Here is a 27,089-nt window from a genome sequence, read left to right as displayed (position 1 = left end):
CGATCTAGCATATACACACATAAGTACTAGAGAAGAAAAGCAGCTCTCCCAGTCTAAATCTGCTATTTTTGTTTTCAAAAAGGTTGGAGTCATTATGAAAATTTCACCAATGGGAGCCTAGCCTTTGTAAAAAATAATATTCTTCAATCGGAAAAGAAAAATATAAGGTAGCTTAATTGAATGCTATTCAGCATTATTCTAGCTATTAGCTCCTTTTTATTCCAATATAATTTGTATATTCATATGCAGCCCAAGTTTTGTACGATTTGTTTTGTTTTCTTTTTTTATTGAATTGTTGGCATTAATACTAAATTGTTGGCAAAACACGATATTAATAACACTTGTATTAATAAGAATAAAAAAAATGCATGATATACAAATTTTAATTAATTTTTTTCTAGAATTAAACTAATCATTTTAGGGTTTGTGGATGTGTGTGTGAAGAAATTAAAGCGATAGTGATAATGACCCTCAAAAACCCTAGCATGCATCTTAGCCAATCACACGTTGCCGCCGGAAGTAAAAAGTTAAAAAGGCAACCAATAAGTAATGGAGTAGTAGTGTTTTTATCTTTACCACTAAAAGAAGCCACTTTTTGCCATAAAAATCAGAGTCGGCTCCGTAGTTAATAATAATAATCAACTACCTTATTAGACTCCTATTAGTATTTAATATGCCAACTCAAAAGTTGCAAACTCCCGTGCCAATGTAAAAAACTTTGATCACAAAAATTCACTCGCTCACATCATGCTTTAAAATGTTGATGATCGTTGATAAATATGAAGCCAATAGTGAACAATCCTTGATAAGCTGGTAAAGTGAAACGAGGAGAATGGTCATTTGTCAACATGTTATTCATTTATTCTTTCTAGTTGTGAAACCTAGTTCTGACATGGCTGCGTAGGTGAAAATCTTTATTACATGGAGTCTCCAGTTTCCATTCAAATCCGCCGACAGCGCAATAATTTCCAACTCTCTAAGGCAAAGATCCCACCATCCTCTTAAAAACTGAACCCCCTCTCAATGCTTCCATATTTAGGAGATCTCTGCAAGTTTTTTTTCTTCAAACCAAAAAAACATGGTACAAACAAAGAAATTCCGAGGTGTTCGGCAGCGTCAGTGGGGCTCTTGGGTATCTGAGATTCGCCATCCTTTACTGTAACTCCACCCACTCTCATCATTATCACCTTAATTGCCATATCTATATAAATGATTTATTTTATTTTGTTTATGTGTATAGGAAAAGAAGGGTATGGCTAGGCACATTCGAGACGGCTGAGGCAGCGGCAAGAGCATATGACCAGGCTGCCATTTTGATGAATGGACAAAATGCCAAGACCAATTTTCCTCCTGCTACTGCTCACAAAGATGATTCTCCATTGCCTCCCAAGGCTCTTTCTGAGCTTCTCAATGCTAAGCTCAAGAAATGTTGCAAAGACCAGTCTCCATCTCTTACTTGCCTCAGGCTTGACACTGATAATGCCCACATTGGAGTTTGGCAAAAACGTGCAGGCACTCGTTCCAGTTCCAGTTGGGTCATGAGGGTTGATCTTGGGAATAAGAAGACAACTACACCGCCATCGGAAGATGGACCGGCATTATCATCGCCACCTATAGCCGATGAGATTGAAGGGGAAAGTCACGTATTGGGAGAAGAAGACAGGATTGCACTGCAGATGATAGAAGAATTACTCAATTGGAATTGTCCTATGGTTTCAACTTCAAGTGGAGTTTAAAAAAAGCCATATCCATGTAGCTTGCTCATAAACACCATTGATCTCACTGTAAAACTGGTGCAATAAGCAGTATTTTTTTATTTACTAGGTAACTGTGAAATTTACTATATCAACATAAAGCAAGCACCAATGCTAGTGGCTTCAGGAACCTGAATTACCCATATGTTTGAATTGTCAACTTCTCCTTGTTCCCTACTTTTGTTGCTAATATATAGGTGTCTGTCATGGTGGGGTATGAAGCAGCAGCTAAGGCAAGGGTTAATAGATCAAATGACCTTTAAAATGTGTCTTATTAATAGGTTAATGTTCTAAGTAGGGCTAATTACATCCGTTTAGCTGCTGGAATATTTAGGATCTTGTAACGTATTAGCAGGGCTATGCTTTATTAATGAATAACACCTTTCAACTTTCAAAAACAAAACAAGTCTGTCATATACATTAAACACGGTCACCACCTAGGTAAATCGGATTTTGTATTTTTATATACAAGGCACCAAAACACCAAATCATCATCACTACTAGTAAATCATTTTTAAAAAAAGATTCTTTTAGTACGAAATGGAACCCTTAATTTGGTTAAATTAAGTATGTAGTGAGGTTTTTAATTTTTTTCCTTTTCATTTTTGTCCGCATACATGATACTCTAAATTAGGCAATTACACAAAACCAAAGCAGTTAGAAATGATTTTTAGTACGTAGAAAAGTGAGAGAGATGTACCTTGTGATGTTTATTGATGGGAACTTGATAAGAGAAACATGGCATGATGTTGAAATCTTTCTAATTTTCCGTTGTACTTTTATAATTTGCTGAAACTTAAAAGTGATGGACGACAATTCTTTGTCGATTCCTGTTGATTCGATGAGGTTGTAGTTATGGCCATGGGCCCTTTTGCTTAGCCTGCCTGCATGCATGCATGACGACATAATCCATAGCTTCCCTCACCACAATCGCTTTCTCTTGCATTAATTTTATGTCTTTTTTCTTTGTCGACCTTACAGCATGTTATATGTGATTATATGAACAACACAATTATATTGTATTTTAAACAAAGCTTTGTTTTATTAATAGCAAAAAGAAAAATATTTGAAGAAATTACTATTACTATATACCAATTAGTCTAAATACTGTCATCCAACTTTAAAATTTTTCAATTTAAGCATTAATATTTGAATTCGTTCCTATTTTGATCATTTGCAGTTCAATTGACAACGAAAAACCTTTTTCTAACTAGTATAATAACACATTTAGTCCTCAATACTTACATATTCTATCAATTTGATCCTAATTCTAAATAATTTAATAAATTTAACTCTTCACATTTACAAATTCTATAATTTGATCCTCAAACTTCCTAGCCAAATCTTTCAAGTTTTAAAACAGAGACATTCCACATCTATTAATTGTTTTATTTTGGTACATAACCATTTTTGTTTATATTTTTAAAGCGTTAGTGTTAGAAATAAAATAAACACCATTAAAAATAATAGAAAAATACAAAATTTGAAAATCTAATATATAGGAAAAGTACATAAATAATTCAATATTTGAAAGAAAGAAATTTTCACTCAACTAGCATAATTTTAGTTCTTAATTTATTTGGTAAATGATTTGACACAAAATCGATTATTAATGATACACATCGTTTATTGTGAATTTAAAATTAAAATAAATAGAACACATAATAATGTTTAAAAATTTTAAAAAATCATTATCAATGTAACAAAAGGAAATTCAATTATATCTTTCACATATTTTTCTTATGAAAAATTAAATGTTCATAATTTTTCTTATATAATTATTGATTGAACATTTAGATATTTCAAAGCCATATTTTTAACTTTGGATTTAAATTTTAATTTCAAGGACCTACTTCAAGGACTATTTCTATAAATATCATATTGTTAACAACAATAGTAAATCTAACGTGTTTTTTTTAAGGTTTTTCCATTTTCTTTAGCCAAAATTTTATGGTCATAAAATCTTATCTTTAGAAGAAAACTAATGAAAAAAAGAAAAGAAATGATAAACTCATTCGTATCAAGAATTGGCTCGAAAAACAGCTTGTTAGTTGAGAGAAGTTTTTTTTTTGGGGGGGGTACAAATTTATAGATGTGGAATGTTTTTGCTTTAAACACTAAAAGCTTTGGTTAGGAAATTTAATGATCAAATTAATAGAATTCGTAAATATGAAGGGTTAAATTTATTAACTTATTTAGAATTAGGATCAAGTTGATATAAAATGTAAATATTGAGGACTAAATTAATGTGTTATTAAACCAATTAGAAAAATGCCTTCCGTTATCAATTTAAAGATGAATGACCAAAACATGAACATATTCAAATGTTAGTAGCTAAATTTAAAATTTTTAAAGTTGAATGATTAAAATAGGATCATGAATATAATTGGATAACCATTTGTATAGTTTACCCAAATAATTAATTGATAGATTGAACTATTTTCGAAATTATACAAATTTGTCCCACTTATTATTTAAGCTATCTCTCTCAGTCAACTTCCGATACTAGCTAGTTTTTTTGAACTTGAAAGAGATAGGACATCACAAAAAGGAGTCTCCAACGTGGAGCAATATGGCTCAGATAATTTTATGTTTTTTTAATTGAAGATATCAAAATATTATGTTTAAATCAACGTAGTTGGTTTCTCGTTACACCAATCCATGCGTATTATTTCAGTAATAATTTGAAAATATTACATCATTTCTCTTATTTGTGACAAAACATTGCACATGAGCATGAATAATGTTAAAATATTTTTTACCAACTTTAAAATTTTTATTAATCAAATTTAAACTTTAAACTTCAATTTATGTAAACGAGAAACTTAAAAAATTAATAAATAATAAAAAAGTAAAAATTTAAATAGCAAACAAACTCAAGAAATAAAATAAAATTCTAAAGCTTCATAAACACAATGCGTATTTTTTATTAGCCTTTCATTTTATATATTTAGTATGAGGTCATATTATTGTAGATATTTTAAAGTAATGTTGTGGAAAATTTTGTTATTTAATGTGTGAGATACTTTTTATTCCTTGTTTTCTTTAGATTTATTAAATGATGAAGTTTAATTTGTGAAGTTTATTGATAAGTATTTTTATAATTAATTAATATTTTTATATTCAAAATTATTTAATCTAATTAATTTGATACATTTAAATATTTTATATACTAAATAGTTTTCAAAAACATCGATAAATTTGAAATGGTATATCGAAGCAGATTAGTACATATTAGTTCCATAAAAAAAAACGATGCAGTATTAACTACTTTAGTTTAAATAATGATACTCGGACATTCATGTATGTATCAACACAGATATTTAAAAAATAATAAAAAGAGTTGAAATAAAAATAATAAATTTATATAAGAGGTCAAAGATGTTTGACCTTTTCAAAGACTCTAAAAACAAAGATGGCCCTCTACAAGTCTCCTTCCTACGAATTAAAAGTCTACTACTATTTAAGTTACGGTAAACCATATGCTGACTTTGAAACTCTTTTAATGGAAAAGTAGGTAAATTTTTAGTTGGCAATGTCATACTCATTAATTTGTTTTTGTCACATAATATGTCGAATGCAAGACTTGTATGGTATCACCTAATTTCTGACTCCTTCCCTAACATCACTTAAAAGGAAAAACAAATAATATTGTAGACAAGGATGAATTTCGTTGTAATAACTTTTTGTTTGTCTTAGGCACACGTAATTCTGTTGGAAAATTGAACAATGGGAATAATTCAACTGAAGAAACAATGCTAATTCATCTGACACGTTCATACCATTTTATTATTATCTAGAACTTGTTTTCATATCCTGGGAGGGGGATTCATTGATCTGGCTTTGGAGATGTTGTTGTAATAACCAAAGCTTGATGTGAAATAATCACTTACTGGTAAGAAACATAGAGGAGCATGCAGCAGAAGGCAAAGCATGAAAGGAGGAGTTAATAATGGAATATGTTATACATAGTAGTGATGGATACTGACCGAGCAGCTTAATTTTATTTTATATCCCTTGGTGGTGAAAGTCCTCATTATTTTTAAGCGTATATATGTTTGATTTGCTGAGAGAGAGAGAGAGAGAGATGTGTTGAGAAGCATCTCGGCATCATCATCTGCTGGTATTGTTGTTAACTATAAGCACGGTTATGCATTTTCACCTTCACGTAGCATCTACAAGTTTCATCATACTTTTGAAATTTCCAGTCTACATATACCTTTTTCAATTCAAGTAGCGATAATGTTTACAAAAATCAAAACCAATCCTAAACCCTTGCGGTTATTGTTTTATTATTTCGGCAGTATTCACTCAATTACGAAAAGTTATAAAATCATCATTTAACTATTAGTACATTTTTTATTACCCAATTATAAAAGTTACAAAATGACTACTCAATTATTTTATTTTATCTTTTTCGGTCACCAACTATTTTCATAGTTAAATGATAAAAAATTAATTAATAGTTAAGTGATTACTAATGTAATTTACCCTAATTATTTTTATGGTGGTTATAAGTTTAGGGTTGACTCAACCATAACTTTGTTTGGAGATATATAGATTATGATGATTGTTCTAACTGAGTTGAATGTTTATATAAGCAAGTAACTAGTGAACCATGGTTTGGCCACCATTCTATAGGTCGTTCTCATTAGTGCATATAATAATATTGTAGGATAAATATTAAAACTATACATGAGTTATGATTTAATGTGTAATGTCATATATGAACTTTTATTTTTATGATTTTATACATAAAATTTTAAATTTATTTAAATTTCACAAATCACTAGTAACATTATCTAATTAACACCTTTTTATATTGATATATTGTATACACAAATAATTATATTAAGTCAATATGAAAATAAACGTATGCAATCATTTCTTTAAATGTATACAATTGAATTAAAACCAAAGTTTCATATATTTATATGAAACACAATTTAAATTTTATGTGTATAATTGTACCAAATTAAAGTTCATATATTAAATGACACATTAAATCAAAATTAATGTATAAATTTACTATTTATCCCTAATCTTGTATGAAGGAAAAAAAAGCTTTTGGGCCCAAAATGGTCCACAGCCAACCCGGGGGGGGGGTTTGAGGGTGGGATGGTAATTAGCGAAGAGCAGCTAGGGCATTCTGGGTCATAAGCTAGAAGAATTTCTCCCAAACTCTCTAAAAATCTAATTTTTGCTTCCGTGAACCAGCCAGCCTGTTTTCGTTTGCAGTAGTGACTCTCCAAACCCTAACCCTATAAACCTACTAGTTCTGCCCCACTTTTAATTAATTTCTCTGGTAAATCTCCAATCAAACTTGTTTTTAGCTATTTTCCGTCTTTTATTTGCAAAATTCCTAACTATTTTCTATTCGGATTTTGTAGAAAAAATGGGAGAAACAAGGGACAACGACGCTTATGAGGAAGAGCTTCTCGACTACGAAGAAGAAGAAGAGAAAGCCCCTGACTCTGTCACTGCTAAAGTCAATGGCGATGCGGGCAAGAAGTGAGTTATACCTTCTTTCTGTTCTATTTTCGCTCTTTTTTTCATTCTAATATTCTTTATCTTATGCACCTCTGGTAGGAGAAAAAGAAGAAAATTTGAATGATAGATAGTTTTTCTCGGAACAATTATTAGTTGTATAATTTATTTTTGGTTTCAAATACCATAGAGAATTCCTTTTCCATCTATCTAATTTGATCTTTTCTCTGTCATTGTAGGGGCTATGTTGGGATTCACAGTTCCGGATTCAGAGATTTCCTTTTGAAGCCAGAGCTGCTTCGAGCCATTGTGGACTCTGGATTTGAGCACCCTTCCGAAGGCAAATTTATACTCTCCTTTTGTAGCATTTGTTAACCTATATATGCAGTTCCATCCCTAAAATTACCTAGAAGGCTTGTTCATTAGCTGTTTGTTACTATGATAGTGTTTTCTATGACTGGGATAGAATGCAACGTTTTTGTTTCTGATTTTGACGTATACAACTTTTTCTGAATGTTTAATGTGTAACCTTTTCTCTGGCCTAAGATTTTAGTTTGTGATGCACTGCCTTTGCAGGTAATATACCACTATCACAAAGTTTCAATTAAAAGGATCTGGGAGGTTATATTTTACTTACCAGGGATTCCTTCGAAACAATTTTCTTTGGTTCTTCATCAGTTCAACATGAATGCATTCCCCAAGCTATACTGGGTATGGATGTTATTTGTCAAGCTAAATCAGGGATGGGGAAGACTGCGGTTTTTGTTCTATCAACATTACAACAGATTGAACCCACACCAGGACAAGTTGTTGCCCTTGTTTTGTGCCATACTAGGGAGTTAGCTTACCAGGTAAGAGCAAGTTCTCATCTTTTCTTGGAAGTCTTCTGGTCATAAAAATTGCCTTTGTACTCTTTAAGTTATATCATACATGTCGACTCATTAGTTATGCCTTGAACATGTAGATTTGTCACGAGTTCGAGAGGTTCAGTACTTACCTTCCTGATATCAAGGTTGCCGTCTTCTATGGTGGTGTTAACATTAAAGTTCACAAAGATCTACTGAAAAATGAATGCCCCCATGTTGTTGTTGGCACACCTGGAAGGATATTGGCTCTGACAAGAGACAAGGACCTTTCATTGAAGAATGTGAGGCATTTCATTCTTGATGAATGTGACAAGATGCTTGAATCACTTGGTACAGTTAATTTCACCTGAAGCTGGATGAGGGTATATGTTTTTAAAGTTCCATTTACTGCTATTCCTTGTATTTATTCTACTTATCTCACAGACATGAGGAGAGATGTCCAGGAGATTTTCAAGATGACCCCTCATGATAAGCAAGTTATGATGTTTTCTGCCACTCTTAGCAAAGAAATTCGCCCTGTCTGCAAGAAATTTATGCAAGATGTAATGTTTCGTGGCCAATACTACTTGAATTTAGAAGTACCTTTTTAATTAATCCCAGCTTTCTCCAAGAGTTTTGTGTGCATCTGGTGGGTCCATGTGTATATACTTCCCATTGGTTTTGCTTAAGCGCTGTGGCTCCTATTAGGCATTTATGGATTATGCAGATTGAAAGGGGAAGGTTAGTGGTGAATTCATGGGTTTGCTGTGGTTAGATTATTGAAGTAGTGTATCTGTGTGAGCTTATTTTTACTTTGGCTTAATTGTTTTTAGTTGTTCTCTATTTAGTCTATGGGTGTGGGTTTGGAGTGGGGTAATAATAAGGGTTGGGCATTTCCGGGTTAGGGAAGCAGTATCTGTCCTGTAATAATGTTTTTGAGGGAGAACAGAACTTGCTTGCTTTTACTAAGTAAGCATCTGCAAGGAGGCAAGGAAGATGGATCTGAATCTCAATTAAAGGGATGTGCATCTGTAATTCATTTCATACTGGATTCCATTTGCTTAAGGAAGCTCCCTAACATGAGTTACTGTAATGTTTGTTCCTTTCAGCCCATGGAAATTTATGTTGATGACGAGGCCAAGTTGACCCTTCATGGTCTTGTGCAGGTATCTTCCAAGAAGCTAGCTCATTGCCTTCTGATTTGTTTTCTAAAAGATTATTTAAGATCTAATCACCGAAATGATTCTATTGACAGCACTACATCAAATTGAGTGAGCTGGAGAAAAACCGCAAGTTGAATGATCTCCTTGATGCATTGGATTTTAACCAAGTTGTCATATTTGTTAAAAGTGTGAGCCGAGCAGCTGAGTTGAACAAGTTGCTCATGGAATGTAATTTTCCCTCTATATGCATTCACTCTGGCATGTCACAGGAAGAAAGGTTTGTACATATTGTGTATCATATATTCTTGCTACCTTGTCTTTTTTTAGAAAGGCTTTAGTGTACTTTGTTCTTGTAAAAAATAAATGACTCAATAACCTTTATCTTGTTGAAGGATCCCTATCAAAGGCCTTTTTTATATATATATTTCCTTATATTACCTTAATGCACTGATTTATGGTGGTATATTTGTGTATTTTCCACGGGGGAAGCTTTGGTTCGGTTAGAACCCCGAAAATTTTATTTTGCCTTATTTGGTGATATGGCCAAGTTGTGTTAATGCTTCATGGTCATTTGTTATTTTATTTTTCTTCGAGTGGTGCAAAACATACTTGAAGAGAAAATAGCGCCATTTTTTACTTTATTTTGGTTTTTTAGTTTACTAAATACTATGTTTTTCCTGTGATCCCAAATTTAGGCCTCTTGTTTAGGATTTGGCTGGTTCATTCAATGTCTACTGAATACTGTTTACTCGATATCTTTTAGAAGTTCAGATTTCTTTTTCTGTTCAAGTAGGTTAATGTTCCTTGTTTAAATATAATGTGGTTTAGCTTTTACCAATTAGCTTTGTTTTATAATGTATGCATCTGTAATGAATGCTTTATAGGTTGACTCGTTACAAAGGTTTCAAGGAGGGTCATAAAAGAATTCTTGTGGCCACAGATTTGGTTGGAAGAGGAATTGATATTGAACGTGTTAACATTGTCATCAACTATGACATGCCAGATTCTGCTGATACATACCTGCACAGGGTAAACTTTGTTTTGACTGCATTGTCATAGTAATCTTGCTTCTGTTTTCTGAGTACAAGTTATCTGACTGATGTTTCGTGATTCTTTGGCAGGTTGGTAGAGCTGGCAGATTTGGCACCAAGGGTCTTGCAATTACATTTGTTTCGTCTGCTTCAGATTCTGATGTGCTCAATCAGGTTTGCATTTAGAACTTGTGAATATTGTTTTGTCCCATTGATATGCCCAGCTCTAATTAATTTTGTTCAATCACTTGCAGGTCCAGGAGAGGTTTGAGGTGGATATTAAGGAACTTCCAGAGCAGATTGATACATCTACATACAGTATGTTTTTCTGCCTTCCCTCTGCTTTTGATATCCTTGTACAATTTTATTAGTTTTAAAGATTTCAAGGCGCTATTAGAATGCTTGATTACCAGCATGGTTCAGCTTTCTTGTGGAAAGCATTTTTTCTGCTCTACTGTCAAGGCGCTTTTAGAAAGCTTGATTACCGGCATGTTTTAGCTCTCTTGTGGAAAGTTGTTTGTTGGTTTAGTTTTTAGTTCGCCAAATTTCATAGCATGGTGCTTTGAAATAATTGACCTTTAATATTTTGTTCATCTGCTGGCAATAGGATATGGATGTCGAATTTTATTCTCATTGTACTTGTTTGGTAACCAAATTTTCTAAAGCATATAAAATATTTCATGTAGTGCCATCATAATGAAGGTTGAATTAGCAAAAGCAGAGTCTGATGCCCAAATCATGGATCCAATTTGTATTGCTGGATATCATGGCCGTGTACTTGTTGAATGAGTTGCTTGGGAGGAGCAGCAGCCACCATTTCCTTGCAATGTTGGACTGCATCTGAAGAGTAGTGTTTGTAGCCATTTAAGGCCTCAGTTAATTGAGATTTAGCTCTGTTTCCCTTTTTTTAGGACTTGTTTTTCATTTTGCTATCTATAGATATTATGCTGTGTTGTAATTAATTTGGGAGAGCATAACCTCTGTTTTTTAAAGTCCGATTTACCCTGTTATGAAACAATCATATAAACCAATATAATAACGTTATTGTATAAATCATGCATTTTCTGAAAGATTGATATCTTAGTGTGATGCTCCTCCCTTAATTGCAATTTGCAAAGAGTGCGCGCTCGTACGTGTATATATTGCAAATTTTGACTTGCAAGTAACATAAAATATTTGTTGGCCAGCAAGTCAGTATTAGTATTTGTTCGACGGAGTAATGGATTCGTCGTAGCCTACTTTAATTATGTGAAGGGGAAAAGCAAATTTTTTTTATTGTAATAAACAATCGGGTTAGATTCATTTAATAATGACATTTTGGAATAATAGTTCTCAAACAGAAGTTAGAATAAAAATAAATAAAAATTTTGCATTAAAAGTTAGATTGTGTTTTATTTCTTTTACTTAAAAATAGATAAATATATCTTAGATTAAAAAGTAAGTTGTTTTTTTTGTTAAAATTTTATTTATTTATATTGTTAAAAATTAATTTTTATATGTCAAAATGAGTGTACATTTTTTAAATAAAAGGGGCTAAAATATAATCTTATTTTTATTATATTTTATATTATTTTTACTTTTTTTTTAGCATCATAACAAGCCCAAGAGTAGGCCCATTGCAGCAACGAACTATTATGAAACCAAACTAATTTGAACTTCCCCCCCTTGAATCCGCTCTGCTCTGAGTCTGACCCCTTCTTGTTTCAGCAGTCATCTCCACTATCCCCATCTGATCTGATCAGGGTGGTCTGCAACAATGGGAAAGGGCGGGTCTTTGAGTCACAGCGTCCTCAGGAAGATCCTTCTCTCTTACACCTACGTTGCTATCTGGATCTTCCTCAGCTTCACTGTCATCGTCTACAACAAGTACATCCTCGACAAGAAGATGTACAATTGGCCTTTCCCAATCTCTCTCACCATCATCCACATGTCCTTTTGTGCCTCCCTCGCTTTCCTCCTCATCAATGTCTTCAAATTTGTCGAACCTGTTTCCATGTCTTCCCACCTTTACCTTTCTTCCGTTGTCCCCATCGGTGCCCTTTACTCTCTCAGCCTCTGGTTCTCCAATTCCGCTTACATTTACTTGTCTGTTTCCTTTATTCAAATGCTCAAAGCCCTCATGCCTGTCGCTGTTTATTCCATTGGCGTTCTTTTAAAAAAAGAACCCTTCAAGCCTAATACTATGCTCAACATGTTGTCCATCTCTCTTGGGGTCGCCATTGCTGCCTACGGGGAAGCTAGATTTGATACCTGGGGTGTCATTTTGCAGTTGGGAGCCGTTTCTTTCGAGGCTACCAGGTTGGTTATGATCCAAATCTTGCTTACTTCTAAAGGGATCACCTTGAACCCCATCACTTCTCTGTATTATGTTGCACCCTGCTGTTTGGTTTTCCTGTTGGTGCCATGGATTTACGTTGAATTCCCAGTTTTGAAAGAGATATCAGATTTCCATTTCGATTTCCTGATTTTTGGGACCAATTCTCTTTGTGCTTTTGCTCTGAATCTAGCTGTCTTCTTACTGGTTGGAAAGACTTCTGCATTGACCATGAACGTAGCTGGGGTTGTCAAGGACTGGTTGTTGATTGCCTTCTCATGGTCTGTGATCAAGGACACCGTGACGCCCATCAACTTGTTTGGGTACGGGCTGGCCTTTCTGGGTGTTGCTTACTATAATCATTCCAAGTTGCAGGCTTTGAAGGTTAAAGAGGCACAGAAGACGACTACAGAGGCTGGCGAGGAAGCTGGGAGGTTACTCAAGGATACTCAAGGTCAGGAAACTGGTAGCAGTAACACCGAATCCCAGAATTAGATCACATACACTTTAGGATATGAAATATGGAAAGACGCACAAGTTTGCTCTTTTGGCTGCTATTTGGTTTAGAGGTTTCCAATTCATTCCATAAGCTAATTATTATGGCCATTTCTTAGTAATTTTAGGGGTTGGTTGCTTATTGCAATGATTAATGTTAATAGAGGAAGAAGAATCTCACATGCCTTTTGTATTTTTCTATGATGTTTATTTAATTTCTTGATTCATTCTATCCCTTTTTTGGGGGTATTGACAAAATGTTCATCTAGGTGCTCATTATGTATGCAGAATACTTAGTGTTAGTGTGTGTTATTGCCTCTTTAGAAACAAAAACACAACAAAGTTTGTAACTAAGCCTGTTGTCACATTGCGACACCCGTGCCTATATATATAGTCATCCTTAATTGATGTCATCTAGCTGCAATCCCCTTTATTTTGATCCTGACTCTAGGTATTTGGCTAAATCCGAATCTAAAATACCATTAGTTCGACCTTGCTGGACTTTTGAAAGTGCAGATAGCCAAAAGTTGAAAAGCAACCGGCGCATTGAGGACAATTCCACTTCATGTACAAATATGGAGGGAGCCGCCGGCAACTTCCCATTGCTTAGCAAATATGGAAAAAAACTAGGAGGCTAAGGAACAAATAAAATGCAAGCCGATAAATTTGTTTCTCCATTACTCCAACAATCAAACATGAAACATAATGCAAGTAAACAACTTTTAAAAAGTTGTGACACAAACATAATGTTAAGGATTCAGAACAAAACAGCCTTAGTGCTAAGCTAAGTCAAAGCAACAGTAGCAGTAATGAAAACATATAGGCAACCTCCGAGTGTTCCCTTCATTTGGGCTTTGGAGAATATTTAGCAGTACCCCAAAGTTGATAGATTTTCCTAAAATTCCCCACAAAACCAGGACCATCTCTAGGCTGGCAAACCCTGCCTTGGCTTGATCCTTTTCTTCTAACGGTTGACGTCTTTGAATGCGAGGACCAACCTCTCCATAACTGACCAAATTGGCATTCTTGTTGTACAATCATACTTTGCTTCTTGTCATTTCCACTCTTGCATCTCCCAGCCTCCTTATCATCTTCGTCTTCATCTTCTTCACCGTTTTGTTCACATGCTAAAGTGCTCATTGAGCTTGATATCGACCTGCATATTTCGAATGGTCTCCTCATCCATTGTTTTGATACGGAAATTATGACAACATTAAAGCATGTATATATCGTGTTTACTATATCTAAGCCATAGAGTCTACAAATACTAACTACTTTGAGAATCAATGGGCAGCATTGCTGTAAAAAATTGAAATTAGAGGGGAATAAGGGCGGCCAGGCCTGCCAAATCAGTTTTTACTTGTACCAGATTCTTATTTATTGGTGTTAAAAGTAATGCTTAAAACAAAGTTAAAAAGCCATACAAGTATGATTGTTTTTGGGCAGCCATTCTTCTCTTTGATTGAATCTTTGTCAGGTTATAGCTGGAAGTGACATGCCTAATAAAATGAAGCTGGTGAGGGAAAAAAAAAGTCATTATGTGAAATTATGTTGTAAAAACAGAGGAAACATAACATGTACAAACCTGATCACCATCCTTGATGCCATAATTCATGATATGATCAGTGTCTGTGAGCAACTTCTGACCATCATAGCACAAGCAAAAATGTCCCCAAACATGTGGCCTCCATTATAAGTCAATAACACATGAATCAAAATCCTTTTGTGCTTTGCCAAGATGAACAAAAGAAGCTCCAAAATCGAAGAGTTGTTGAATACATACCATGAAATCTTGCCGGGACCTTTCTTTGGCATATGACTAAACACGTGTTGAACAGCCAGCTTGAGGTCGGCGATGGTGGCTGACTTTATAACTTCAACATCTACAGAAACCAAAAACAAAGTTACAAACATATGTAACAATTTCAACATACTGAAACGAAAGAAACCCGATAAAAGTACCAAAGGAAGAGCCATCCAGTTTCCGAACAGAGAGCTTGATGGGCTCCTCGGGAAGCTTAGAATAAGAATAAGAGGAACCAATGGACCGCCTTGGCTTCTCCAAAGAAGCCCTTGGGATCACCAAATCCTGAACTTGGTTACTCAACATGCTGTCTATGAAATAAGGAGAAGCGCCTTTTTGTGTGAGTTGAAGAAACACCATATATCCAAGGCAGGCTCTACCCATTTTACGCAGATGGTAAGAAAGAAGCAATTTGATTCTTTAGGGAAAGCCACAAGCATCATGGTGTAGCTTGTGCTGGGGGAAATTCTAATTGAAAGAGAGAGAAAGGTCCTTCGCCTTTGCCATTTTTTGGTATAATTACAAAATTTTATTTTTATCTGACGTGACAGGAACTTCAATTGATGATGTGACATGCCAAGTTATCGCTGATATGACATTATGAAATAAATTTATAAAATATGGAAAATGTTACAGAGGCTTTGCCAAAAGAATATTCGAGAAAAAAACTTGAACAAATTTGTGGAATCTCTCAACAAGTAGTTTCGCACCACAAATAAAATGCAAGGCAACAAATTTACTTCTCGATTACTCCAAGAATCAAACATGAATGATGACGCAAGTTAAACAACATTTTGGTTTAGGATAAGCATCGATATTCAAATTTATCTTTTATAAATTCATTAGATGCAAACTATATTTCCTTTTTTTACAAAAGCGAGAATAATAGAGCCAGAGGAGGGCGGCAAGCTAAACTAATAAGGTCCCAAACCCTTTAAAGCTAAGCACTTCCCATCACAAGAGACTTAAACCTTCAAAGCCACCTGATCTTGCCACGTGATCTTCCGTTTTCCGACTCGGTTCGGGCCGTTTCCGGTGTTCCAGCATGCTGATAGTTTAATATCATTGTGCTGCTCATCACTTCCAATTCTAAGTGAACTTCTCTTCAATTCCTCTACTCCCATTGAGTTATTACTAGCTTGTACTTCTTCCTCCTCTGTCTGCAATGGATGAAAAGTTATAAGAAACTAACCCTTCACAGAAAAGATTATAAAAAGCAAATTTATACTAAACTACGAATAGATCACCGAAATCTGATTTAAATCGAAAACCGGCGCCATGCTTCGAGCAGTAGCCTCCTTTTCGCTATAAGGCCTTTCCTTCTGGTATGAGTCGAGAGCCGGTAAACTAGTTCGCAAAGTAACTTCCTCCTTTTCGCTGAAAACTTTCTGTTGCTTTTGGTTTAAGTCAAACATAGGAGAAGGATGAGCTAAAGTGGTTTCCTTGGTCTTTACCTTCTGGTTCAAATCGAAACCTGTAGCTAGGCGCCCCAAAGTACGTTCCTTTCCGGTCGATTTCTTTTCCTCCGTATTTAGTTTACTTCTGATCACCTTATTTTGTGAATGCGCAAAGCTTTGTTCGGCCGGTGTGTTCGAAGTTAGGTTTTGCATCAAGAACTTGTGCCTCCGTTTCAAAAACCTTAAGAACGAAAAAGATGATCGAAACTCAAAATATGAACACTATATTAATAAATTACAGTGGTACTGTCATGCAAATCCAACAAATTTATGGCGGTACAAGATCATACCGAACTTCAGCCAAAAGGGTCAATTTTTTATCTTTCAAAACCTGCGATCTCTTTCTCATAGCCTCTGTTTCCTGAAGAACACAAAGCAAACAAAAGCTAAAACAAAACTGAGGACTTAACTGTATAAACGAACTAATAATTCCAGAAACAACAAAACAGCAGTTAAATTTGGTACAGTAAATGAGCCTTCAATTCTATTTTTGAAGGAATAAGTGCGGTTCGGACTTAGTGTTACAAAGCCATGATCTTAAATTACTAGTATGAAATATTCTCACTTTTAAGAACTTGAGGATTTTGATACAAAAAAAAAAAATCAATATTTTTATCATCAAACGTTACAGTAAACAGAGAACCATCAATTTAAACAAAACAAAAGAGATCCAAAAGATCATATCCAGTCCTTATTCTTAGAAGATTGAAGGCAATAACATATACCAAAATAAATAAAGAAACAAATCCAAGAGGAATAAAAACACCGGATCTAATAAAATTTAACAAAAATATAAACAAGCAGCAAGAAGTTAATACCTTGAACAAGTCGTCGAAGTCTTGCATAAGGCTGTGGTGCTTGAACCTGTTCCTTTGGTCCTCGTATATGGGGTATGGAGAATACTCCACAGAAGCAGCAACCCCTTTCATCTTCTTCATGTTTCAGAACACAGGGATGAGATTAAGAGACCCACAAATATGGAGAAGAGAAAGAGACAAGGGTATTTGACAAGAAATAAAGAGATGAGGGCAAGAAATAATAAAAAAGGAAAGAAAAAGTGTTGAGAGAGAGAGGAAGGTTCTGGCTTCCTGTTTACTCTGTGAAAACTCTGACCAAGACAAAGAAGCCCACATAACTGGGTGAAAAAAAAATGGGATCTTTAGAGAATAGAGACAGTGATGAAGATGACTTTTTGGGGGGGATTGCAGAAGGGTATTTGTGGTAAACATGTTTTTAATTGGTTTGAGAGAGTTGGATGGAGCACATTGGAAGACACCTATATTATCATCCCCCTATCTATTCTTTTTGGTTTATCTTCTACATAAAAACTTTGGTCCAGCAGAGCTGAGCTGGTCCATTTATGAAAGAGGGTGATGTGTGGACTGAGTCTTGGAGAGTGCGTGTGTGGAGTTTTCCCCATGTTTCCTTTGTTTTTCATGCCATGTCCCTGTGAGCTGTTGGTTGTTGAAAATAAAGCAGTGTGTGTGTGTGTGCGAGGATAGAAAATAAGATGATGCTGTTTCCTGATGTGTTTGTTCTTCTTGTCTTCTTGATGCTGCTGTTGGTGTTAGTGTTTCAGTTGCTCAAGGTACCTTATTTTTAGGCTTTGACTGCCACAAAGTCATCATCTTTTTTCCTTTTACTTTTTAGACACTGATGATGGATTTCAATGTTTTTGGAGTTACATTAACCATTATTATTATATTTCAGGCCCATGCATTGTCTATAAATTTCCTAAGCTACCCTTTTCTTTGTTCTCAAGGATGTTTCTGCATCCACACCATCTCCCCCATATATGTTTTTTTTTAATACTTCCCCACCACCTTTCTAACCCTACCATCTATTAAAGAAAAAGAAGGGAATAAACCCCAAAAGTCACAGTCAGTAGGTCAACTTATTGAATTGATGAGGATCTAATTCAATTTGCAGGCTGCCTACCTGCCTGTGTAGTTTCCCTGCTATTAAATCAGTAGGGTTAAACTAGTAATCTCATTGAACGACCTTTTGAATGAAACTAGCAAGTACTACTTGACAAATCAACCCACCAAATCCTGGAATCAGACACCATGGCCATCCTAATCTTATCTTTCCAAGGCCTAGCCATCCATAAATGCTTGACAGTTGAAATTTTCTAGTTAAATAGACCCCTTTGAATTGATATTTTAACAAAGTTCGAAAGGATGGTGAAAAAGCAAAAAAAAAAAAAAGAGACGCTTAAATGATGGATCGGATAAGCAAAGAAGACAAAAGGTGGAAAATAATGTACTTTTTATGTTCCTCTATTGTCTCTCGAACTGTTTAAGCATGCTCTTTTTCTTAAAATCAAGTGCTAGTATCTTTGCTTATGAGTTAAGGCAGTGGGTCATTAAATGACAAATACAAAACAAAGTGGCCACTCCCACCATTGATGACTTGTAGTGCTCATTGTTACTGTTTACAAATCAGGATTATTCCTTTTTCTTTTTCTCATCTTGTTTGCATATGAAAAAAGTGATAGAAATGATAGCCAGAAGCTGAGAATGATAATGGTGATGAAATTGCCTTGTGTAACAAATGATCGTCGAAGTGAAAATATTTTTTTCAAACAGGAAATTTAGTGAAAGGCGACATCCAAGGAAACTGCCAACAGTACCCTTTGGTTTGAAGGTGTTGCAGACAGAAATTGGAACAAGTGAAGGAAGGATCTGTTATGTTATGTTGAAGTGTCAATGCACAATTTTTTGTTATCACTGTTAGCGGTCCCTATGCTATACAAAGCTGAAACTGACAGAGTACCACAAAAAAAGAAAGAAGAAAAGCTAAGCCAAATGACTTACCCAAACTTGTACTGATAGACTCTGCTGCGCTGCCTGCAATTGTACCCCTTTTAAGAGTCAAAGCTATATATGAAGGCCCAAAGGAACCATGGTCAATGAAAATTGGGTTTCCGAGCCCTTTACAGTTGTGGGTTAATGTTATAACATTGCAAAAGCCTGGTAATAGCAAGCTATTTGCCTGTTTAACATTCCATCCTTGTTGAGGTCCAAATACGTAGTAGTTTGAATTTTGAAAACAGTTTATGGAAGGATCCTCCTATCAATGCAAGTATGTAACATTGGGAAGCGGATCAATCAGAATGCCATATATCATCATTACAAAACAAAGAAAATATCGGGTTGCCACAGGAAGGAATTTGCACTTAAACTTTTGATTCCAAACAAAGGCTGAGGTTGGTCAAATTTGGAGGTTTTAATGGCAATTTTTAATACACAGGGAGCAGAAGGTAAGTGGCAATTAATTAACTAGATAATGCATGTTTCTAGAGTATATTTCACAGCTACAGTTCGTGCTCATGAATGCAACGTCCGACCTGTTTCAATTCATTTTGAACATCGTTTTTGAGTGTTAAATTACAAAGCTTAACTAGTTTTGATGTTTGATGAAATCATGCAATGTCAGTCTTCAACGAGCCATTTGCAGCTGAATCCGAGCTGCCAAATTCTAGTTTGTTCCTTCAGAACTTTAGCTTGTCCTTTTGGTTGATGATAAGAACTAGAGACCTACTGTCCATCATCAATATATATATATATATAACGTTATTACATGGTTAAGGAAGATGTGAACAGATCTTTGTCCAGCCTGCTGCAACAAGGAAGCAAATGGATCCGTTTGCTGATGCTATATATGGAGCTGGAACAGATTTGATCGAAACCGAATTAGGTGCCTACCGGGCGAAGCTCTTAGGATGAGGCTCACCTTATGTGCAAGGCAATGTAAGATGAAGTTGTAACTTCTTAGTAGGTGATTTTCCTTCAGCCGATGTTACTTCAAAGTGAATGATCAATATGTGATGAATAAATTGAAATTAATCTTGTTCCCATTCCTGCATAAGGTATGCACTAGTAAATACTTAGCTTCCGAATCGCCAACCCGATGTCATCTTAGAAACTGACTCGAACTTGTTTGTTTCATCCAGGGGCATTGGATGAGAGAAACTGAAACAAGTACATTAACTTACAAGCCTTCTATGATGATGTAAATGCACCTGATCTATACATTCCATTGATGGCATTTGGCACATATGTAGTTCTAGCAGGCTTCTTTTTAGGCATCAGTGGAAAGCAAGTCCCAACTTATCCCTTTCAATCCTCTTATTTCATTGAATCAATAGCTTTTCCATGCCACAATCCTAGTTACAGATGAATTCCGAACCCGTATTTGTTGAATCTCGCTTCTTACTGCATGATCCGAGTTAAGCCTCGAAGTTTTTCAATGCAGGTTCAGTCCTGAAGCTCTAGGTGTGCAAGCTACAAAGGAATGCTTGGTTGGTTATTCCAAGTCCTACTAGAAGCAACGCTGCATACATTCGGAGATGGAGACGTGCCATTTCTCGACATAGTTGCTTACGGTGGATACACATTTGTTGCTGTTTCCATAACTATAGTTTGGAGGACGATTTGGAGTTACAGTTTGTGTGTAGTAGCAGTGTGGGAATTTTTGTCTATGGGGATGTTGCTTGTGAAGATCATCAAGAGAATTTTGATTGCAGAGGTTAGAAGTTCTGAAAAACATTCAAGCAAGCGCCATTATCTTCTTCTTCGACTAGCTGTGGCTCTTTTGGCTTGCAAATATTCTACTCTAAGTATTTGGAGCATTTGCTTAATTAGTATTTCTTTTTTTTTTCAAAACATTAAAAAAGCAAATAAATTATCAATATTATTTAGATATACTACTATCTCCGCTTCCTTTTAGTAAAACAAATAATCACTCATACCACTTTCGTAATTTAATCGAGTTAATAATATTAATTATTATGATTAACAAATAACATTATAAAAATATAAAAATTAAATTATGTTAAAAATTAAGTATTGAAATTACAACTTAGATTTAGGTAAAAGATAGAGATCAAAAATGAAATTTGACTATTGTGATAAATAAAACTATTTTTACGTAGTAAGTGAAAATAAATTAGTGTTACATCTATGATTGTGCCAATTACAGTTTGTACAATAAATTAAAATCAAAATTTCATCTATGCAATTATATACGGTGTACATTGAATGAAAGTTCATTTATATTTTTAATTTATTCTAAATTAGTTTTAGAATTTTAATAGTTTTCGTTATATAAGTTTTAAAATATTTTATATATTTTGTAATATTTTAGATAGACTTATAAATTTTAATCTAAACTCAATCTTGAACTCAAACAAGACTCAACTTGATTTGATCTTAAAAGTTAACAATCTAAACCTGTCCAATTCTAACTTAAACATGAAATAACTTGAAAAGGAACCCTAATTATTTGAATCCAAAATAATCTAACCCTAATCTTCAAAACCAAATGAGGATAAAAATGCTTTTGCAACACAAATTAAGGGATTCAAATAAACTCAATTAAAATCAATTCAACTTATTAATTAGGTCTGTTTTATATCATTTATATATAAAATTTAATATAATTATATGTTAGTATTGATTGGTGTTTTATAATACAATTCCTAATCTCTAAAACTCTTAAATCAGAAAATAATATATGTTAAGTTACATTTAATTTATGAATCTATAATTTTGTTCATTAAATAAGATTTAAGTATAGAAAAAGAAATTCCAAATGAAGAGAATAATATAATATAATATAATATAACAAATGTGAAGTTGAACAATAATCATATGTTTGAATCCTAAGGAACATTATTTAGGGAAATGACTGTGAGCAAGATCAGCAAACACAATACTATCACATATGTATGCTGATCACATAAAATGATAAAAGGCAATACCAGAAGCAAACGAATAAAAATTGAAATGAAACTCTATTTTTCCCAAGGGAAAAAAGCATTGGACCAAAGGCCATTGTTGACGTTATGAATCTTATCCCCAAATGGGAATACCGTCTCTTCGCCACTAAATCCCACATGAGTTTGTGTTTGTGGATTATTATTAGTATTCATCAGCTCCATGATCCATTGTTGCCTCTGCATCCAATCCATGTTGTTCACCTCCCCTTGCACCATGTCCCCCGTACTAGCCACTTCGGGCGTTACCATAGGCGGCACAGTCACGGACGACGATGAACCCCCTTGGCCTTGGGGATTAAGAGATGTTTTAGCAAGTGCATCGACCCTCTTGTCGATCTCCTTCAAGTTTTGATCGATCAACCAAGCGAGATCATTCAAGTCCACCACGTTTAATCCAAGGATACCGGCTTTGCCATTAAGGTTCTGGAACATGACATGGGTCATCTCCTTTTCTCGGTTATCCTTGCACTGCTTCTTGAGCTGCTCATTGGCTTTGGCGATCCTCTGGGCTAGGAAACTCTCTTGGTTCACCATCTTTTTGCTTTGTTCCATCTCGGGTACCTTCTTGAACTTGGACAGCACTCGTTGGACTCCCATAGCCGATGGCCAAACCTCCGGTTGGGACTCATATGGACTGTACATAATAGCACAAGCATCGATACCACAAAGGGTACTAAGTTCACTCACTTTTTTCATTAAACCCTTCTTTCTTTTCTTGAAGGTGGCTTTCCTTGCCGAGTCATTGGTAATATAGGCAAGCTTCACTTTCTTTCTCGTCATGCCTTGCAAATCAAAGGTTTTTTTCTCAGGTATTGCTTACCCAAAGCGCAAGTTTATGTTATATATAGAAATGAAGGGAGTCAAAATCTACACAAATTTAATATTCAATATTATCTAATAATTTTTGTATATGGAAGGTATCATCGGATATGATAATTACATAGAATATAATTGTGATTTTTCTTTATGATAATTAAGTTTTCGTTTAGATTTAATCATAAAGTAACGTCATATGTAATAAAAAAATTCATCATGTATTTATATGGAAGATATCATCGGATGTCAAAATTGTAATGTGATAATTACATAGAATTTAATTCTGATTTTTTTACAATAATTAAATTTTCGTGTAGATTTAATTATAAATGTAATAAAAAAGTCATCATGTATTTATATGAATTATATATAATATCAAATGATTTGTTAAGTAAAAAGGATAAAAATTATCTTCGTCACGTAATTATACGAATAATATATAAATATATATTTGGGAATGACAGATATATAATGTATATATAAAAGTCTAGCCAGATAAGATCTTGATGTCAACTTAAAATAAAATGCATTTGTTCACAAAGACATTATATAGCATTTAATCATAAAACAATAAAAAGAAATTTAAATTTATATAAATTGTAAATTTCAGCTGTTGACACAAATACCATGGAAAAAGAAAAGTATATAAAAATATTTATTCCTTGGATGAACATTATATAATTTATATTGTAAAATTCAAATTTGTGGACCAAAAATAAAGTTGTAATGCATAAATGGTATGTAGCAGTTGTATAATAACCATATTAGAATATTTATTACCTAATCAGTGTAATTATTAATTAGGAAATGTAATAATTTGATTTTTTAAATAATAATAACGTGTTTGGATTTTGTATAATCAAAATGTATTATATACATTGGGAATACCTTTCCTTTTTTTCTTTTACAAAATTATTGTATCGCAAATAAACATAACCGAATACGAACTTCTTTTCTAAAGGATAAACTTTAAAACTACACAAAATTTCGGTTCAATTAGCAATGTTATACATCAACTTTAATTTTATTTTTCATTTGATTCAATTTTCACAAACCACTAAAATAATTATTGATATAACACTACTTTGTGTTTATATATTACATACACAAACAATTATACTTATATAATATAAAAATAAATTGATGTGTTCATTCCTTTAAATATATATGATTGAATCAAAATCAAAATTTTATGTATATATCTAAACTAAAATCAAAGTTCATATATTAAATTACTCATTGAATCAAAGTTGAAATATAATTTTGATATTTATCCTTTCAAATTTTCCATTTCTTTTACATGAAGAAATAGGATGTTGGAGCAGGCCACGGGACCCATACAACTTTGTCTTCTTGGGCTTTAGTGGAGCCTTCAAAAAGAATAATAAGGCTAAAACTAAAGAAAATTTTCCATATGAATGGCCTGCTAATTGTTAAAAGCATATGGCTTATTATTAGTTGAATCTCTGATTCTGTTGAAAGGTTGAGAATTTAGATAATATTTACAAAAAAGAAAGCCCCTTTGTTAATCAACCGATGATGTTTCTATTGATGTAAAAATGTCAGCTTCCCCTTCTTCAATGCGCTGCTGTAAGCTTTTCTTTCCTTCTCTTAAATCCATTTGCTTCTTCTCCATCTTTGCCTATTTTCTGGGTTTCCATTCTTCAATTCATTCTCCTTTATTTCATTAATCAACCAAAGGGTTTTATAGTTTCTTTGAGATTATTAAAGCTTTGGACTTGTTTGCTTATCAAAGCTCAAAATACGAGTTTTTTTTTAAAAAAAAAGTATATTGTAATTATGGTTTCAGGGGTGGATTTTAATTCCAAGAATTATCTGTCTCATGGTAAATTAGTGTGTTTGCCTCCCAGAATGGGGCCATCAATGCTTTCATACCATTCCAGAGCTGATTTTCTGAAACTCAATAGCCTTACTTCACTTTCTTCTTTCCAGGTATGTTTGCATTTTACTCCTTACTTAGCTACTGAACTTACTCTTTGAATTTCCATTTGTCAATTAATAAAGCTTCAGCTCAAGAACCAATAGAATGGTTGATTCAAACTTCCAATTATTGAAATGTTTTATCCTTGTTCAATACAGCCACAGGTAATAAATTTAACTTACAAGCAGATTTTAGAGAGTAATCTAACTATAAATGTCTTACAACTGTCTAGTTCAGACCCTTGGCATGTTGAATAGAATCCAGCAGTATCGTAATTTTAATACCATCATTCTTTAATACCAGATGAAATATGAGATTCTTGAGTCTCTTCTTTGTTTCTTAATTTTCTGTTAGTTTTAGTATACAACTAACAGATATTATGCATATTTTTGGAATCGGTGCATTCCACAGCATAGGAATGGGAAACTCAAACTTCAGTCAAAGCCTATAGCACCATCAAGAAAGTTACATCAACCATGTGCATTGGTTATTAGATGTGATCACCCTCAAAATGCGGATTTGCCTCGCTATTATTCCAAGAAAGAGAAGAAGCCCTTCCCCGTGCCCATTGTGGAGCTGAGGCGAGCTGCTAGGGAGAGGTTCAAGAAAAGCAGAGGCCAGCCTAAAAAACCAGTTCCACCTCCAAAGAATGGCTTAATTGTTAAAAGCCTAGTACCCCTTGCCTACGATGTGTTCAATGAAAGGATTACATTAATTAACAATCTCAAGAAACTCTTGAAGGTGGTGAAAGTTCATGCTTGCCGGTATGTTTTTGTCCCTCTTCTTTGCTTATGTCCTTACGAACATCCTTATTCATAAAAGCACGGTGTTTTTAGTGAAAAATAACCTCTTTCGTTGTAATGTAAACAGTAGACACCTATAAAATAAATTTTGCATTTGACATCATGATATTTCTTACTACATATTTTTCATTTTACTACCAATCCATCTAAAGACCACTTTTTGCATTAAAGTTAATGAGTGCCATGTATGCCGCTTGGCCATCTTAGAGGTGCTATCAATGTTCTCACTGAAATTATTTAGTATCCTTGTAATATCAATGTTCTCACTTTTCACATTAATTACTGCACTTACTTACATTAGCTAGTCTTGCAAGTGATTGGCTGACTCTTTGTAAGATTATTTCAGCCTTCAATGTGTATGCTGAAGTGATCTCTTGATCTCACATGTTTGCAGTTATTGTAATGAAATTCATGTTGGTCCCATTGGGCATCCATTTAAGTCATGTCGGGGTCACCGTGCTTCCATCCGTAAGGGTCTTCATGAATGGACATATGCAACTGTTGAAGATGTATTCGTGCCAGTTGATTCCTACCACCTATATGATCGCCTTGGAAAGCGTATACGTCATGATGAGAGATTCTCAATTCCTCGGCTTCCTGCAGTTGTTGAGCTCTGCATCCAAGCTGGTGTCGATCTTCCCGAATTTCCAACAAAGAGGAGAAGAAAGCCAATCATTCGGATTGGTAAAAGTGAATTTGTTGATGCCGATGAAAGTGAACTACCAGATCCGGTCCCAGAACCTCCCTTGAAACCCATATTGACTGAAATACCTGATACAGAGATAGTAGCTCCTCGTGATGAAGAGGAAACAATCCAACTTGCTGAGGAAACACTTGAAGCATGGGAACAGATGAGGAGAGGTGCGAAGAAGCTAATGAGGATGTATCCTGTGAGGGTTTGTGGATACTGCCCAGAGGTGCATGTTGGTCCCTCAGGACACAAAGCACAGAATTGTGGTGCCCACAAACACCAGCAACGAAATGGGCAACACGGTTGGCAATCAGCGGTGCTGGATGACTTGATACCTCCAAGATATGTTTGGCATGTGCCTGATGTAAATGGACCGCCATTGCAGCGTGAGCTCAGGTCTTTCTACGGGCAAGCCCCTGCTGTGGTGGAAATTTGTGTGCAGGCTGGTGCTGATGTGCCCGATCAATATAAACCAACCATGAGGTTAGATATTGGGATCCCTACTAGCCTTAGAGAAGCTGAAATGGTAGTCTGATCCTTGAATGAGTTTTGCGCATTATTTCGTATCTTCATTTATTGTAAATTTGTTCATCAGACGGTTGTAGAGCTTGCTTGCTTATACCATGCAGCAAAGCACTATTATGAATTCTTTTACTTTTATTTTACTGAATAACCATACGTGATTATATGATTGATTGGGTAGAG

At 34.4% G+C, this 27,089-nt stretch overlaps 7 protein-coding genes and 1 pseudogene across 11 annotated transcripts; 5 read left to right on the top strand and 3 right to left on the bottom strand.

Annotated features, from left to right (window-relative positions):
• The first annotated feature begins 873 nt into the window (after positions 1-873).
• LOC105793019 (ethylene-responsive transcription factor SHINE 2) lies at positions 874-1,914 on the top strand. Its single transcript, XM_012621948.2, has 2 exons — positions 874-1,158; positions 1,241-1,914. Exons 1-2 carry the CDS (start codon positions 1,079-1,081, stop codon positions 1,734-1,736), a joined length of 576 nt encoding a protein of 191 aa, XP_012477402.1. The 5' UTR covers positions 874-1,078; the 3' UTR covers positions 1,737-1,914.
• A 4,994-nt stretch (positions 1,915-6,908) lies between these two features.
• Positions 6,909-11,350, top strand: LOC105793013 (DEAD-box ATP-dependent RNA helicase 15). Of its 2 annotated transcripts, XM_012621924.2 has the most exons (12): positions 6,909-7,059; positions 7,145-7,265; positions 7,481-7,581; positions 7,920-8,092; positions 8,206-8,437; positions 8,531-8,649; positions 9,196-9,252; positions 9,342-9,526; positions 10,134-10,278; positions 10,371-10,454; positions 10,535-10,598; positions 10,967-11,350. In XM_012621924.2, the coding sequence occupies exons 2-12, from the start codon at positions 7,150-7,152 to the stop codon at positions 10,975-10,977; spliced, it is 1,287 nt and encodes a 428-aa protein (XP_012477378.1). In that variant the 5' UTR covers positions 6,909-7,059; positions 7,145-7,149; the 3' UTR covers positions 10,978-11,350. The 2 variants fall into 2 exon arrangements, with proteins under 2 accessions (XP_012477378.1, XP_012477379.1); XM_012621925.2 differs by lacking the exons at positions 6,909-7,059; positions 7,145-7,265 and having other exon boundaries at positions 7,818-8,092.
• Positions 11,351-11,814: 464 nt separating this feature from the next.
• LOC105793010 (probable sugar phosphate/phosphate translocator At5g25400) lies at positions 11,815-13,316 on the top strand. The gene has a single exon (XM_012621917.2). It carries the CDS (start codon positions 12,037-12,039, stop codon positions 13,087-13,089), a length of 1,053 nt encoding a protein of 350 aa, XP_012477371.1. The 5' UTR covers positions 11,815-12,036; the 3' UTR covers positions 13,090-13,316.
• Positions 13,317-13,735: 419 nt separating this feature from the next.
• LOC105793011 (uncharacterized) lies at positions 13,736-15,467 on the bottom strand. Its single transcript, XM_012621919.2, has 5 exons — positions 15,052-15,467; positions 14,873-14,972; positions 14,675-14,774; positions 14,514-14,602; positions 13,736-14,245 (listed from the first exon to the last, which is right to left on the bottom strand). The coding sequence occupies exons 1-5, from the start codon at positions 15,275-15,277 to the stop codon at positions 13,933-13,935; spliced, it is 828 nt and encodes a 275-aa protein (XP_012477373.1). The 5' UTR covers positions 15,278-15,467; the 3' UTR covers positions 13,736-13,932.
• Positions 15,468-15,685: 218 nt separating this feature from the next.
• LOC128031858 (uncharacterized) lies at positions 15,686-17,943 on the bottom strand. 2 transcript variants are annotated; one of them, XM_052634609.1, is made up of 4 exons: positions 17,169-17,943; positions 16,641-16,711; positions 16,348-16,531; positions 15,686-16,053 (listed from the first exon to the last, which is right to left on the bottom strand). In XM_052634609.1, the coding sequence occupies exons 1-4, from the start codon at positions 17,286-17,288 to the stop codon at positions 15,859-15,861; spliced, it is 570 nt and encodes a 189-aa protein (XP_052490569.1). In that variant the 5' UTR covers positions 17,289-17,943; the 3' UTR covers positions 15,686-15,858. The 2 variants fall into 2 exon arrangements, with proteins under 2 accessions (XP_052490569.1, XP_012477376.1); XM_012621922.2 differs by having other exon boundaries at positions 16,141-16,531; positions 17,169-17,938.
• On the top strand, positions 17,501-21,350 carry LOC105793012 (uncharacterized; annotated as a pseudogene).
• A 797-nt stretch (positions 21,351-22,147) lies between these two features.
• LOC105793761 (agamous-like MADS-box protein AGL80) lies at positions 22,148-22,912 on the bottom strand. The gene has a single exon (XM_012622603.2). It carries the CDS (start codon positions 22,910-22,912, stop codon positions 22,148-22,150), a length of 765 nt encoding a protein of 254 aa, XP_012478057.1.
• A 1,463-nt stretch (positions 22,913-24,375) lies between these two features.
• LOC105793007 (APO protein 2, chloroplastic) lies at positions 24,376-27,075 on the top strand. 3 transcript variants are annotated; one of them, XM_012621913.2, is made up of 4 exons: positions 24,376-24,538; positions 24,759-24,901; positions 25,302-25,654; positions 26,088-27,075. In XM_012621913.2, the coding sequence occupies exons 1-4, from the start codon at positions 24,508-24,510 to the stop codon at positions 26,917-26,919; spliced, it is 1,359 nt and encodes a 452-aa protein (XP_012477367.1). In that variant the 5' UTR covers positions 24,376-24,507; the 3' UTR covers positions 26,920-27,075. The 3 variants fall into 3 exon arrangements, with proteins under 3 accessions (XP_012477367.1, XP_012477368.1, XP_052490487.1); XM_012621914.2 differs by having other exon boundaries at positions 24,379-24,538; positions 24,804-24,901; XM_052634527.1 differs by having other exon boundaries at positions 24,416-24,538; positions 24,820-24,901.
• The last annotated feature ends 14 nt before the right edge of the window (positions 27,076-27,089 follow it).

The sequence above is a fragment of the Gossypium raimondii genome, chromosome 8, assembly GCF_025698545.1.
Source record: "Gossypium raimondii isolate GPD5lz chromosome 8, ASM2569854v1, whole genome shotgun sequence".
Classification (NCBI taxonomy): Eukaryota; Viridiplantae; Streptophyta; class Magnoliopsida; order Malvales; family Malvaceae; genus Gossypium; species Gossypium raimondii.
The sequence above is the reverse complement of the archived record's forward strand: the minus strand, read 5'-3'. Positions and strand labels throughout refer to the sequence as shown.